This window comes from Cavenderia fasciculata (genome assembly GCF_000203815.1).
Source record: "Cavenderia fasciculata unplaced genomic scaffold Scf_EUAJFUG02HR96I-5, whole genome shotgun sequence".
NCBI lineage: Eukaryota > Evosea > Eumycetozoa > Acytosteliales > Cavenderiaceae > Cavenderia > Cavenderia fasciculata.
In genome coordinates, this window is record NW_004457624.1 from 3,376,336 (window position 1) to 3,389,208 (window position 12,873).

A 12,873-nucleotide genomic window follows, 5' to 3' on the forward strand; every position below is an offset into this window, starting at 1 on the left:
ATCATTCTTCAATCAATTCATGAAACAACAACTTTCTTTCTTTCTCGATTGATATGAATGAAGTTGCAGCTTTGTTTCTTTAAAGAAGAATATTGAATGATTTTATTTTAGTTTATTTGTTGTTGTTGTTGTTGTCTCATGTATAAGAACAAACACAACAAACAACCGGATACAGATACTATCTGTTTTTTGAAAATATCTTATTTGTTGTCTCTGCTCTGAAGTTCGAGGAAGCTCTTGAAAAAATTTTATTGTAAAGTGAGTGGATGAAAAAAAAATCGATTTTTTTTTTGGATGGCTAATTTCTGTTTGTTTGAAAGATCATCACCTGCTGCTTGCTGAGCACCTCACACTCTGGATTTCTTATTGTTTAATATCAAACGCATCAATATTTATTGAGACCTTTTTTTTATATATCCATCTTTGTACTTTTAAAACACAACCCATCCCTATTCACCAACAAGTAGTAATTAGAAGGATTAATCGAAATCTAGCTCTAGTTATCTTCCCCTCATTTGTAGATTATATAAACAATATATTAGTAACACCAACATAAAATAAAATGGTATGATCAATTTATATACAATTATATATATATGTTACTCTCTCTCTTTCTAGCATCATAAAACAACAACAATAGCAACAAAAAGCAGAATGTTTATAGCAGTCATATCAAGTTTAAACTTGTAGCAGCTAGAGTGATGATCAACAATGGATGACACCAATAGTAATAAACACAACAAGATATGACCGATAGATACATCGATAGATAGATAGATATACAACAAGCACTATCTAGATATATATATATATATATACATATATATATATGTGTTTTGATCATTGTTTTCAACCACAACCACCCATCACACTTAAACAAGTTTCACGACACTGACCAGATATTATTATATCTTTATATTCATCACCTATTAGGTCTATCATTCAAGTTTCAATGACGAAAGTGCTGGTTTCCGTACCATTGGAAACTTCCCAATCTTACCAATCAAGACTGCTCACAAGGGTCCAGCTCCAAAGCCACAAGGTATGTACCTCCTTCAACAATGAATCCTTTGGTTGATACTAAATCATATTGATTATAATCACTTACTAATACATATATATTTGTTTATAACAACAACCAACTATAATAATAATAATAATAATAATAATTAATAATAATTAATGATGAATTTTAATAATTGGAATAATAATATTTTGGTTTAAATATATATATATATATAGACCCAAATGCTGTTGATGCAATTGATGAAGCTTTGGACCTGTTCAAGGCCAACATTCTCTTCCGTACTTTTGAAGTTCAAGGTAATGGTGACCGTGTTTTGATCTACCTCACCCTCTACATTACCAAGTGTCTCCTCAAGATTGCCAATCTTTCAAAGGCCGACGCTGAAAAGCAACTCTTCACCATGGCTCAAGAACAATTCTCCATTCCAGGTGAAACCTCCTTCCCACTCGGTGGTATGATCACCATCCCAGCTGCCCGTGATGCCGCCGACAACATCCGTCAAGCCTTGACTCAATTGAGACTCGAGACTGGTATCCGTCTTGTACAAAGAGTTTATGCCACCGATCCAGCCAGACCAAACAAGTGGTGGATGGCTTTCTCAAAGAGAAAATTCTTGGGCAAGGCTATCTAAACTAAACAAATAGAATAGAAAGATGCTAAAACAAAAAGAAATGAAAAAGGAATTTTAACCAAAGTTACAACTTTACTTGTTCATTTGTCCCAACCAACCAACCCCTCAAAAAAACAAAAACTCTATAAACTATATTAAAAATATTTATTAAATTTACCATCATCGTTGACTTACACACATATATATTTATATATATATATATATATATATTTACATCAGATGAATTAATCCTTCTAAGACATTAATTCATTTAAATGATTCCATCAGATCAAAGAGGAATGGGAATCCAATTTTTATTCTCTTTTAAATTCTAAAAACAAGTATTATATTTAAAATAACTTTGATTTAATTTAATTTTTTTATTATATTATAATTTATTAATTTGATTTATATAATAATTTTTGAAAAGATTCATAATAATAGAAATTAAAGAGGATGGAAACTATATTTTTTATATTATTTTCGATGATGGCGATATCTATTAAATTGGTTGGACGAGCTATTATTAAATGATTGTTGGAGATGTGACGATTGCATAACGAGTTGAATTCTTCAGTATCTATTTCCCATTCATCTTCTTCTTCCTCTTCCTCTATTGATTCTTCTTCGTTCCATTTTTGATTACTACAATCTATAAATATCCATGATTTTCCAGTTTCTCTTTCTTGTATATGGTCATTAATACTTGTTATTAATTTCATTATTTTTATTATTATTATTATTATTATATTATTCGATTGAGGAGGAATAGACTATACTGTGAGTTCAATTATAATTCAAACCTTAACTTTCTTTCTTTGTAAAAAAAAAAACAATCTTATTATTAGACTAAATTTAGGAAATCATCATATCAATGATCATTTATTTTATTTTATTTTATTTACCTAAACTAACAAACTTTAACTTTTATTATTATTATTATTATTAAACTAAAAATGTGATTGATAGAAATATTTCTTGAAATGAAAGAATACGCATATTTCAATGATGTCCCATTTCCTCTTCCTCTTGTCCAATTAATTAACCTTGAAAAAATCTATATATGGAAAAGTTGATATATATTGTTTCCAATTTCAGCCAAGCTAAATGAAAATACATTCATCAAAAATGGTGAGTAGAAGGGAGGGTGAATAAAAATAACCATCCCCTACGGACAACACATCAACAACAAAACGTGTTGCATTTATTTATATATCAATCAAATAATTATAATCGACGATGATGCTATCTCGGACAACAGGCAGGTAGACAGACAGACAGTAGACATACAGACATACTATTGTATTGTTTAACCGACACAATGTGGTAAACGATACATTGTTTTGACGGACAACAACAAAAACAGGAAAAAGGGAGTCGGGGAAAACCCATTTATAAATCTTTTGGTTTATTCAATCAAAAAACTACCCCCAATCAATCAATCAATCAAACATGTTGCTGACAAAAATAAAAACAAAGGTTTACCTTTTACTTTATTTTACTTTACTTTACTTTACTTTACTTTGGTCTTGAAAAACTAAATTAAAAATAGTATTTTTTCCATCTAATATAAATCAATCGATTATACACGTGAGTGAGAGAGTGAGAGAGTGATTATAGTTGATTTTTGATCCCACAGTTAATCCTTCTCACAATTCTTTCTTCCATGGTTTGGTTCATATGATACAGATTTAATTCCAAGCAAAAAAAACAATTTAATTAAATCATCAAAGATTCGATGAGGGTTGGTGTTGGTTGGGTTGGGTGGTTGGTTACAAATATTCATCGCAACGTACACCCAAATCAGAATGGAGAATACTCCATATTAATTAATTTTCAATCATACATACATACTATGCGATGAGAAAAAAAACATTATGTATATATACACACCCTTTTATATTTTGAGTGAGTGGTTTTAATCATTTTTTAAAAGTGGTTGCTTTGATCAAAATTAATTTTGGGTACACTATACTTGCTATACTATGATCACTATAGAGTCCAATGCAAATGCATGCAATCAAAAACAAAAATGATCATTTAAAGAAAATGCAAGCTTTGCTGTGAATTTCACTACTTCCAAAAGGGACCCACCCCTCCCACCCTCACAAGTTCAAATCATAATACTGATTTAAATTAATTATCTGTTCAATTTTTGATCAAATGCATTCCCTATTTAACAAGTCATGTTGACAAATCAAATCATTATTATTATTATTATTATTATTTATTAATTTTACTTCTCCTGCATCCAATTGGGATTCCCAACAGGATAACTTTACTCATAGAGTAAGTATCCAAGGATCATGGAGAAGTGCTTCCGCCGGCATGTATGCCGGGACACCTAGCACATATACATGACCAAACTCCGGTAGATTATCTCCAGAGATGGAAGCAATAATAATAATAATAATCAAAAAAAAAAACACCTCCCTCCGTTGCACCCAATCAATACCATCGTTCAAATCCAATCTAGATGCCGCCAAGACCAACCAATGATTCCTCCAAGACTGACCACTCTGCAAGATGAAAGATAAAGGATTTACTAAGTTTATCCAGTCTTAATGGTAGTACTCTAGGAACCCTCAGAGGGGGACCTACTATGTCAAAGGCATCGTTAATTGTTCCTTTTGTACTACCAAGATGTTTGAAACATCTACAAGACCACATACTCATCTTGGCACCAGTCATTGCCGTATCAGTCCAGTCCCTAGTGTAACCATTTTAACTTAAAAAAAAAAAAAAAACAACAACATTTTATTAACAAATATACATTTAAATATGGAATTTAATCAAATGTTAATGTTATTTTAATAGATATGATTTTTAAATAAATATACATTTAAATATGGAAAAAAAAATCTAATCAATTAAAACCAAAAAAAAAAAAAAACAATGTCTTATTTTTTGACTTGATTTATTGAATGAACTATATATGTTTGTCTGTTTGTTTGTCTGTTTGCTTGGTATGTCTATCTATATATTTAGTTGTTGTTGATTGTATTTTTCTTTGCAACAAAGTATACACTATCAAAATTTGGATGATATAATGAATCTTTGTTATTGGTATATGATAAACCTAGTAAAATATCTTTTTTCTATTTAATGGTTTAAAACAATAATAGGTCAGTATAAACTAAAGATTTATATTTGCTTCTTCTTGTTCTATTTCTACTTACAAGAATTGTAAAACCATACGATTCAACCAATATAATAATTTCATCGTATGAAAGATTTAAAGTTTCATTGAAATGATAAAATAATGGACCATTGTTGATCCAATAGCCTCCGGGTTTGATGACCGATGAAATGGTTTTGAAAAGTTGTAAAATATCCAAAACTACATCGATAAAGAAACAAGTTGTAACAACATCAAAGTATTGGTAGCACTGCGTAGTGCTTTCATAAAACTCGAAAATATCACCTTCTGCCAATGTCATTCTATCAATCACCGTTCTGTCTGGAATGATATCCGGTATCTTGATTTGTTTAGTAATTGAATCTATACTTTTAGTATTCTTTAAAATTGAAATGTATGGATATACAGTCTTTGATTCAATATTTTCAAATTCTCTACAAATAAATTAAATGGTTAATATATATTTTCATCTTGATTGGATTTATATTTATATTCTCTCTCTCACTTACGTTGTTAATATTTTCTTTAGAGGTATAATAAAAAATATAGATTGTTCATTTAATTCTGTATCAAAACCAAGTGATGCTATTTCATATGCTAATCTACCAAGACCACATCCAGGACATAAAACTTTAATTGAATTTCTATTATTATTTCCATTATTATTATTATTATTATTATTATTATTATTATTATTATTATTATTATTATTATTATTATTATTATTATTTTCCAATGGATAAATTGATTGTAAATCATTTAAAATTGGTAAATAGGTTTGATCTCTTTCTCTTTTACCCTAAATTAAATTAAAATATAAATAATACATATAAAAGTTTATAAACTTAAAGTACATACATCAAAACTCCAATCTCTAACAATATTTGTTAAACAAGTTTCCAATTTTTGTTTTATATCCTCTGATGTGAATTCATTTGGGAATTGATCATCTCTATCAATATCATCATTCTCTTCATCATACAATTGTTGTTGTTGTTGTTCTTGATATGAAAGAGCACCATCTTTTGATGAAGGTGACGCAGATGGTGATGACTCTAATGAATTTGGTGGTGATATCACCTTTAATCTTTGATCTTGATTTGTCTAATAAAAAGTAAGTAAGTTTGTTTGGCCAAATGAAATGAAATAGAAATATTACTATTTAGTATGTACATACTTGACCTTGAATAATCCATTGTAACAATGCCACATTTCTAGGTATACAAGCTTTTTGTTTCTCTATTCTCTCGATAAATAATGTCAATCTTTGCTATTATAAGGGAGGCGTAAGTAGTCAATCCTGTCTATATATCTCTCTCTTTCTCTCTCTCTTTTCAAAATTCTATTACTAAACGTACCTACTCTATCAATCAAGTTAACCTTTTTTAATGGATCTTCTAGTTGTTTGAAATGCTCTTTCATCAATGATTCATAATCTTTAAAGTATCTTTTCATTATTCTTTCATAACCAACCGAGAATGCACTTGGTTTGCTCACCAACAGTAGTCTTCTTTGTCGTTGTTGTCTTGATATATTTTGATCATCACCCATAGTTATCGATTCTTCTTGATCAACTCTATCGTCAAGTTGACCTGCTGTTTGTTGTTGAACATGTTCTTGTTGTTGTTGTTGTTGTTGAGTTGTATCTGTCGTTGTTGTATCTTTTGTATCGACAAGAAATGGACTGCTCTGATCCTCCATTTTTAATGAATAAAGACAAACCCCGCAGGAAAATAAAAAACAAGACAACTTTATTTATAAATTTAAAAGATAATAAATTTAAAAATAATATTAAAATTTAAATTATCATTCCTCCCTCCTCCTCCTCCTCCTCTTTACTCTTTCTTCTTTTCATCAACCATTATTAATACATTACTTTTTATTTTTATTAAAACAAATAAGATGAAGAAAGCTAATATTATTTGTTCATCTTGGAAAGAGAAATATAATTCTATTTTTAATGTATGAAATATATTTTTAAAGAGTTTTGTGGATTGTAGAAATGAAGAAAATGATGAATCCAATGGTGATGGTTTCATTTTATCATCTGTTGGTGGATTATAATATTATTAAAGATTTAGAGTCATTCTTTATCAATGTCTGGCCTCAACTATTATGAAACATCCAAGTTGGTTGATTGATGGACAAATCAAATTTTATGAGGAGCCAACAGAAACACATGAAAAGATTCTGAATACAGTTGTCTATAATATTCGTCAATTACCATTAGATGATTTTGATGGATCAGGAAGTCTGCAACTCAGATTCAGTACAAACATTGTTGGTGAGCCTGATCAATCTATTACACCAAATAGAAAACCTAGACAGACTGCAGATGCCCATTTCCTCAACCCAAATCGAGCACCCTATCCAAGTTTGGTCATTGAAGTTGGAAAGATACAATCTCTTGAATCTCTTCATCGTAGAGCTCTTTTATATTTAGGTGTAGAGACTGATATTTCAATTGGTACTTTGCTTTTCATTGTGGAAAAGGAAAATGAATGACCCTACCAAATTTCAAGTCGTAGCATTTCTATATGACCGCGATGTATCTGTAGCACATCCATCTATTGTCATTTCATTTGGATCTGCACCTCTTGACCAATCAACCAATGATATCTTTCAGAGATGGAATCCACAACAAGTTATAGTTGGCAATTTAGATGATCATTCACCCACGCAATGTACTAGTGCCAACATTCCAACCTACCAAATACATCTCCCAAGTGCTCAGTTGTATCATGGTGATCCAAACCAACCAATACCTTTACCACCAAATATTTCATTAGACTTGTTCAAAATTATTCGAATATTGAATAGAATTCCAGATTGGTAAACTATAAACTATAAAATATATTATTCATATAGAAGATATCTTTAGTATAGATAGCAATAGCCTTGACCCATAGCAATAAATACGATTTAAATGTGTGTCGTTTGTCTTTTTTTGTCGGTTGGGATCTGGAGATCGAACAAAAAAAAAAAAAACCTTGGAAAATCCAACTAAAAAGGGGGTGGCAGGCCTGAAGATTTTTATTAATAGTTCTCTACCAAGCCTTGCTCGAAACACCTCACGACCACAAACAAAACACATTTCTTCTTTTTATCTGTATATTTTTATTTCATTGTATTTGTACAAAACTGCAAAGAACAAAAAAAAACTTGTCAATTTTTAGAACAAAGTATATATATATATAACAACTCAACTCTCTAGTATTATATATTATATTGTTATAGGTAAGCAACACTTTCTATTAAATCTATTTTTTAATCGCGATCTTTTTTTTATTTTTATTATAAGAAACTAGTAATTTAGTTATTGTTGGTTTATTATAATAATCATCATCATCATATCATCACACAAAAGTTATTACTATAATAACTTCTTTAACCAAAGGCAATAGTAACTAGTTGTAGTTACCAAAACAACAAGAAACGAATCAACAAACAAAAAGATAGTTATAACGAAGAAGGAAGAAGAAGAAGAAGAAAAAGAGAAAAGAATTCTTTATCTTTTTCATCCATCATTATCATCAATGATGGATAGATTAATCTATGACGTTGATGATGACAAATCTAGATTATAGTTATGATATATATCGACACATGTGATCGTATCAGTCAATGCAATTCCTATCTTTATTCATGTTTAAAACAGTCCATCAGATGATTTGATAATAGCATGGTGGTGGTTGTTGGATTGGTGGAAAAAACAAATATATACATCACCACATTGGATACTCACAACAACAAACACTACCAAACTACCCCAACCCACCATGTATTACCAACCACCACATCTGATCACACACAATGGTGGGAAAATCTATTTTTTTTCAATGTGTTAGAGAGAGAGGGTGTGAGCAAATCAGATCGATCCAAGCAATTGCTTATATTGATGGTTGATTATTCATGTCACATGATGCTTCTACATCAGTAATTTAATTTAATTTAATAATTATAATATATATTATATACAACTGCTACATACAGTGAGCTATCGAGGAGACTGTCTCTCATCTATCCTCTCTCTCTCTCTTTTTCTTTTTTTTTTTTTTTTTTTTAAACATCCAATAATTTAATCACTATACAACCAAACAACATACAACAATAACAACAACACAACACACGATATACTCTATAATAGACAAAGAGAAGAAAAAAATTGTTTGTTATTTGTTTGTTTGCTTGCTCCATCCTCCTCATCCCGCTATATACACACAAACACAGTACAAAGTTGAATAGTTTTTTTACATCTCCATAAAGTAAAGTTAATGTTGTTGTTGTTGCATTGATTGATTATCTGTTTGGCCATCCAATAATATAACCATTATTACCATTCCCAATAATCTTTCTTGAACAACACTCACTATCCAACACCCAACAATAACAAGCAAGAGTAGAACAACAACCTGCAGTGATTATTATTATTACCCGTCAGGATAATAATAATCCTGTTTCCTTTTTCCTGTTTCAATTTTAAAATTCCCCAATCCATCTTGTTATACATCATCATCAACCCACATACACACATACACACATAAAAGTATAATCAAATAAATAATAATAATAATAATAATAGGGATAATTGTACAAAAGTTTAAAAGTTATTTGTTTTTTTTTTCCCAATTATTTATTTATTTATTTTGTAATATTTTAATCATGTCATCTTCACCTCAAAACAATAATAATAATCATACTAATGGTAAAACTTCACCATCATTTATAAAGAATAATAATTCAAGTTGTGGAACCAGTCCGATTAACCCACCCATTGGATTACAATCATTTCTTGTACAACAAAAGAATCCATTGATAACATCGACGACGACGACTACGACTACGACTACGACCACCCACAAAACACAATCGTTGACTACACCGCCGGCATCACCACATCACCTACACCCGTACAGCCCCTACTACCAGCAGTCGACAGCACCCCCACCCATCCTCGGCCAACCACCTCCAGTCCCACTCCAGCAATCAAAGTCACAGCCCTTTTCGGCATCACCGTCACCGGCCAGTCCCAGCAACAGCAGATCACTGCCCAATATCCCGCAGACCGGCTCACCCAGCTATCCACCACCCTCTACCAAAAAACGAGGCTCACAACAACCCCTATTCAACATTTCACCACGAAGCAACAGTAGTACAAGTATTAGTAGCAGTTCTGCATCTACCACTAGCGCATTTAATTCACCTTGTACATCTCAACCAACTACACCCAAAGGCAACACAAATAATATTCAAACTCCAGCAACCAACAGCACATATAGTACAAGTGGTAGCAATTCATATAAAGTCACAACTACAGCATACAATATCCGTAACCAATACCTAAAACAAGCAAGCATGTCAGAATTATCAGGAGGCGAGAAACGATTTGTCTTTGAACTCGAAGGCAGAGAACCAGACTTTGTGCTCTGGGTCAAAAAGACCAACAAAAAGGATGTCATCCAAGACCGTCTCTTTGTGCTCACAGCATACCGTGTCTACTCGATCAAACGTACCAAGATGGGTAAAAAGCAGGTACAACGTCAAGGACATCTCTACGATTTGGTCGAAATCAAGACCGACGACATTGACCATGTCATTTTGAAATTTACAACCTTTACCATCGACATTACCGGCACTGGAACCGGTATCACCATCCCAAAGATCCTAATGAATGCTTTCCATAAAATTAGTTTTACTTTTTCTTTGGAAGCTTCTCCTTCACTTATCATTTTACCTGTTGAAAGAGCTACTCCTGAAATTGATCATATTGGTAAATTGAAAAGAAAAATAGAAATAGAAATAGAAAAGAAAAGAAACATACTTATACTTTTTTTTTTTTTATTTTAAATTTTAGAACCAGGATTTGGACATGGATTTGTTGAAGTTTATAAAGCACAATGTAATTATTATGGAACTTTGGAGAATGCAGATTTGATTCAATTTTTAGAGGATACAGTGATCAATGGAAGTAGAGTATTTTGTTTGGATGATTTCTCGGGTATTGATAAGCAATCAGAGAATGCATTGGCAATGATTCCCGTGATGGCTGCGTTACGTCATAATACATTTTTTGACACTTTTATCTGTCACAACAAGAGTCGCAAGGAATTGCCAGCTTTGTTGGCCGATGTTTTGCACCATAACAAGACTATTGTACGTGCCGATCTATCGGGCATGGAAGCTGAAGATGGATGGGTGCAATTGGGTGACGCTATCCGTGACAACCAATCCAACGAACTAAAGTACTTGGACGTTAGCAATAACTTGTTGCATGATAAGGGTGTCATTTCAATTGCTACCGCTATCAAGACTCTGACCCGTCCCTTTTCCCATTTGATCATGTCAAATGTGCAGTTGCAGACCAAGGGTGCGTCGGTAGCATTCCGCTCGCTCCAATCCAATTACAGCAGCTCGGGATACCTCGAGCAGTTGGATGTGTCGCACAACCAACTTGGATTGGTCGGCTCCGACCCGTTGCAAGACTTTTTGGTGTTGCTCAACACGGCCAACCCCCAGCCATCCAAGGCACTGTCCAACATCAACCTCGAAGCCACCCAACTCGACACGACCCGTATCACCAACGCCATCCGTCAAGCCAACCTTGGGTACTTGCAGTATCTCAACTTGTCCGAGAACAAGTTTAGCAACGAGTCGGTCAACAACATCTGCCAACTCATTGGCAAGGGTGAGTACTTGATCGACATTAAGATGCGCGACTGCGGTTTGCTCGGCGAGCACGTTGCACTGTTAATCAACGCCTGCACGACTGGCTCGGTCCCCAACGCACCACGTTCGCTCGACCTCTCCTCCAACAATCTGGGCAAGACGGGTGCATCGCACTTTGCAGCCACCATCAAGCAATGCACCAACATTGACACGCTGCGTCTTGCCACCAACGGCTTTAGAAAGGCCGGTATGACGGCCATCATCCAAGCACTCGAGGAAAACACCACACTCAAGTGCATCGACCTGTCCAACAACATCAAGACGGGCAGCAAGGCCGAAGCAGTCATTGACCACTTGGCCCGCGTCGTCTCCAAGCACGCATCACTCGAGCGTCTCACTCTTGCCGGTAAAGACAGCCGTGGGTTCTACCTCGGCAAGGAGATCCAGCCACTTGTCAAGGCAATGAACGAAGACTGTCGTTTGGTCGAGCTCGACATTAGCGGCAACTCGATGGGCGATGATTTGTGTCGTGAACTATTCGAGTCACTTAAAAAGAACGTCTCGGTGCGTATCCTCAACATTGACAACAACTGTATCGGTCTTGCCGGTTTCCAAGCCATGAAACGTTGTTTCACCACCAACCGTACACTCGTCGATATCCCAGTACCAACACGTGACATTACCAAACTGCTCGGTAGTTCCAAAGACAAGAAGCAAACCAACGACCGTATCGGCGAGATACTCAACGATGTCTCTACCTGTCTTGCCAACAACAAGAATGGTGTCGCCTATCAAGATGTCCCATCCTCTACCAAAACAACCATATCAGTCAGCTCTTCAACTCCAAGTTTCCGTGCCACCACCTACACCTCTAATCTCAGTACCTCCATGTCTAACCTTGGAGGAAATGATCCTTATCAATCACCTCCCCCACCACCTCCACAACAACAATCCAGTTATGGATACCAATCATCGGGTTCCAGTGCAAGTGGCGGTTCATTTTACCAACCACCTCCACCACCACCACTTGTTGTTAATCCTCCTCCACCCCTCACCGCGCCATCTTATCATCAACCACCTCCTCCTGCAGCAGCAATTCAATCTTATGATTCATATGATAATAATAATACATACCAAGATAACAATACATACGAAAATAATCATTATGATGATCATAATCAACAACATTATGATGACACTCAACAACATTATGATCAAGAACATACAGAAACAACAGCAGTTGATGGTGGAGATTATAATTATGATCATAATAATGGAGCTGGTGGTGATTATAGCTATGATCAACAACAACAAAATGGTGCAAGTGAAAATACCTATGATGAAAATAATTATGATCAATCAGAATATCAATCCGAATATCAATAAAACTTATAAAATTTATATATATATATCTCTAAAAAAGTTATAGTT

General features: G+C 33.6%; 7 protein-coding genes across 7 annotated transcripts; 4 read left to right on the forward strand and 3 right to left on the reverse strand.

Annotated features, from left to right (window-relative positions):
• Nucleotides 1–562: 562 nt before the first annotated feature.
• Nucleotides 563–1,658, forward strand: arcC (actin related protein 2/3 complex; the record flags this gene model as incomplete). The annotated part of the gene is made up of 3 exons (XM_004366038.1): nt 563–565; nt 934–1,042; nt 1,243–1,658. The coding sequence occupies 3 exons, from the start codon at nt 563–565 to the stop codon at nt 1,656–1,658; spliced, it is 528 nt and encodes a 175-aa protein (XP_004366095.1).
• Nucleotides 1,659–2,035: 377 nt separating this feature from the next.
• DFA_12353 (uncharacterized protein) lies at nt 2,036–2,359 on the reverse strand (the record flags this gene model as incomplete). The annotated part of the gene is made up of 1 exon (XM_004366039.1): nt 2,036–2,359. The coding sequence occupies one exon, from the start codon at nt 2,357–2,359 to the stop codon at nt 2,036–2,038; it is 324 nt and encodes a 107-aa protein (XP_004366096.1).
• A 1,750-nt stretch (nt 2,360–4,109) lies between these two features.
• On the reverse strand, nt 4,110–4,328 carry DFA_12354 (uncharacterized protein; the record flags this gene model as incomplete). The annotated part of the gene is made up of 1 exon (XM_004366040.1): nt 4,110–4,328. The coding sequence occupies one exon, from the start codon at nt 4,326–4,328 to the stop codon at nt 4,110–4,112; it is 219 nt and encodes a 72-aa protein (XP_004366097.1).
• Nucleotides 4,329–4,621: 293 nt separating this feature from the next.
• On the reverse strand, nt 4,622–6,477 carry DFA_12355 (uncharacterized protein; the record flags this gene model as incomplete). The annotated part of the gene is made up of 6 exons (XM_004366041.1): nt 4,622–4,735; nt 4,817–5,210; nt 5,286–5,575; nt 5,635–5,880; nt 5,954–6,022; nt 6,139–6,477. The coding sequence occupies 6 exons, from the start codon at nt 6,475–6,477 to the stop codon at nt 4,622–4,624; spliced, it is 1,452 nt and encodes a 483-aa protein (XP_004366098.1).
• A 201-nt stretch (nt 6,478–6,678) lies between these two features.
• Nucleotides 6,679–6,840, forward strand: DFA_12356 (uncharacterized protein; the record flags this gene model as incomplete). Its single annotated transcript, XM_004366042.1, has 2 exons — nt 6,679–6,738; nt 6,760–6,840. The coding sequence occupies 2 exons, from the start codon at nt 6,679–6,681 to the stop codon at nt 6,838–6,840; spliced, it is 141 nt and encodes a 46-aa protein (XP_004366099.1).
• Nucleotides 6,841–6,891: 51 nt separating this feature from the next.
• Nucleotides 6,892–7,612, forward strand: DFA_12357 (uncharacterized protein; the record flags this gene model as incomplete). Its single annotated transcript, XM_004366043.1, has 2 exons — nt 6,892–7,243; nt 7,299–7,612. 2 exons carry the CDS (start codon nt 6,892–6,894, stop codon nt 7,610–7,612), a joined length of 666 nt encoding a protein of 221 aa, XP_004366100.1.
• Nucleotides 7,613–9,438: 1,826 nt separating this feature from the next.
• On the forward strand, nt 9,439–12,828 carry DFA_12358 (uncharacterized protein; the record flags this gene model as incomplete). Its single annotated transcript, XM_004366044.1, has 3 exons — nt 9,439–10,546; nt 10,631–11,018; nt 11,682–12,828. The coding sequence occupies 3 exons, from the start codon at nt 9,439–9,441 to the stop codon at nt 12,826–12,828; spliced, it is 2,643 nt and encodes an 880-aa protein (XP_004366101.1).
• Nucleotides 12,829–12,873: the final 45 nt, after the last annotated feature.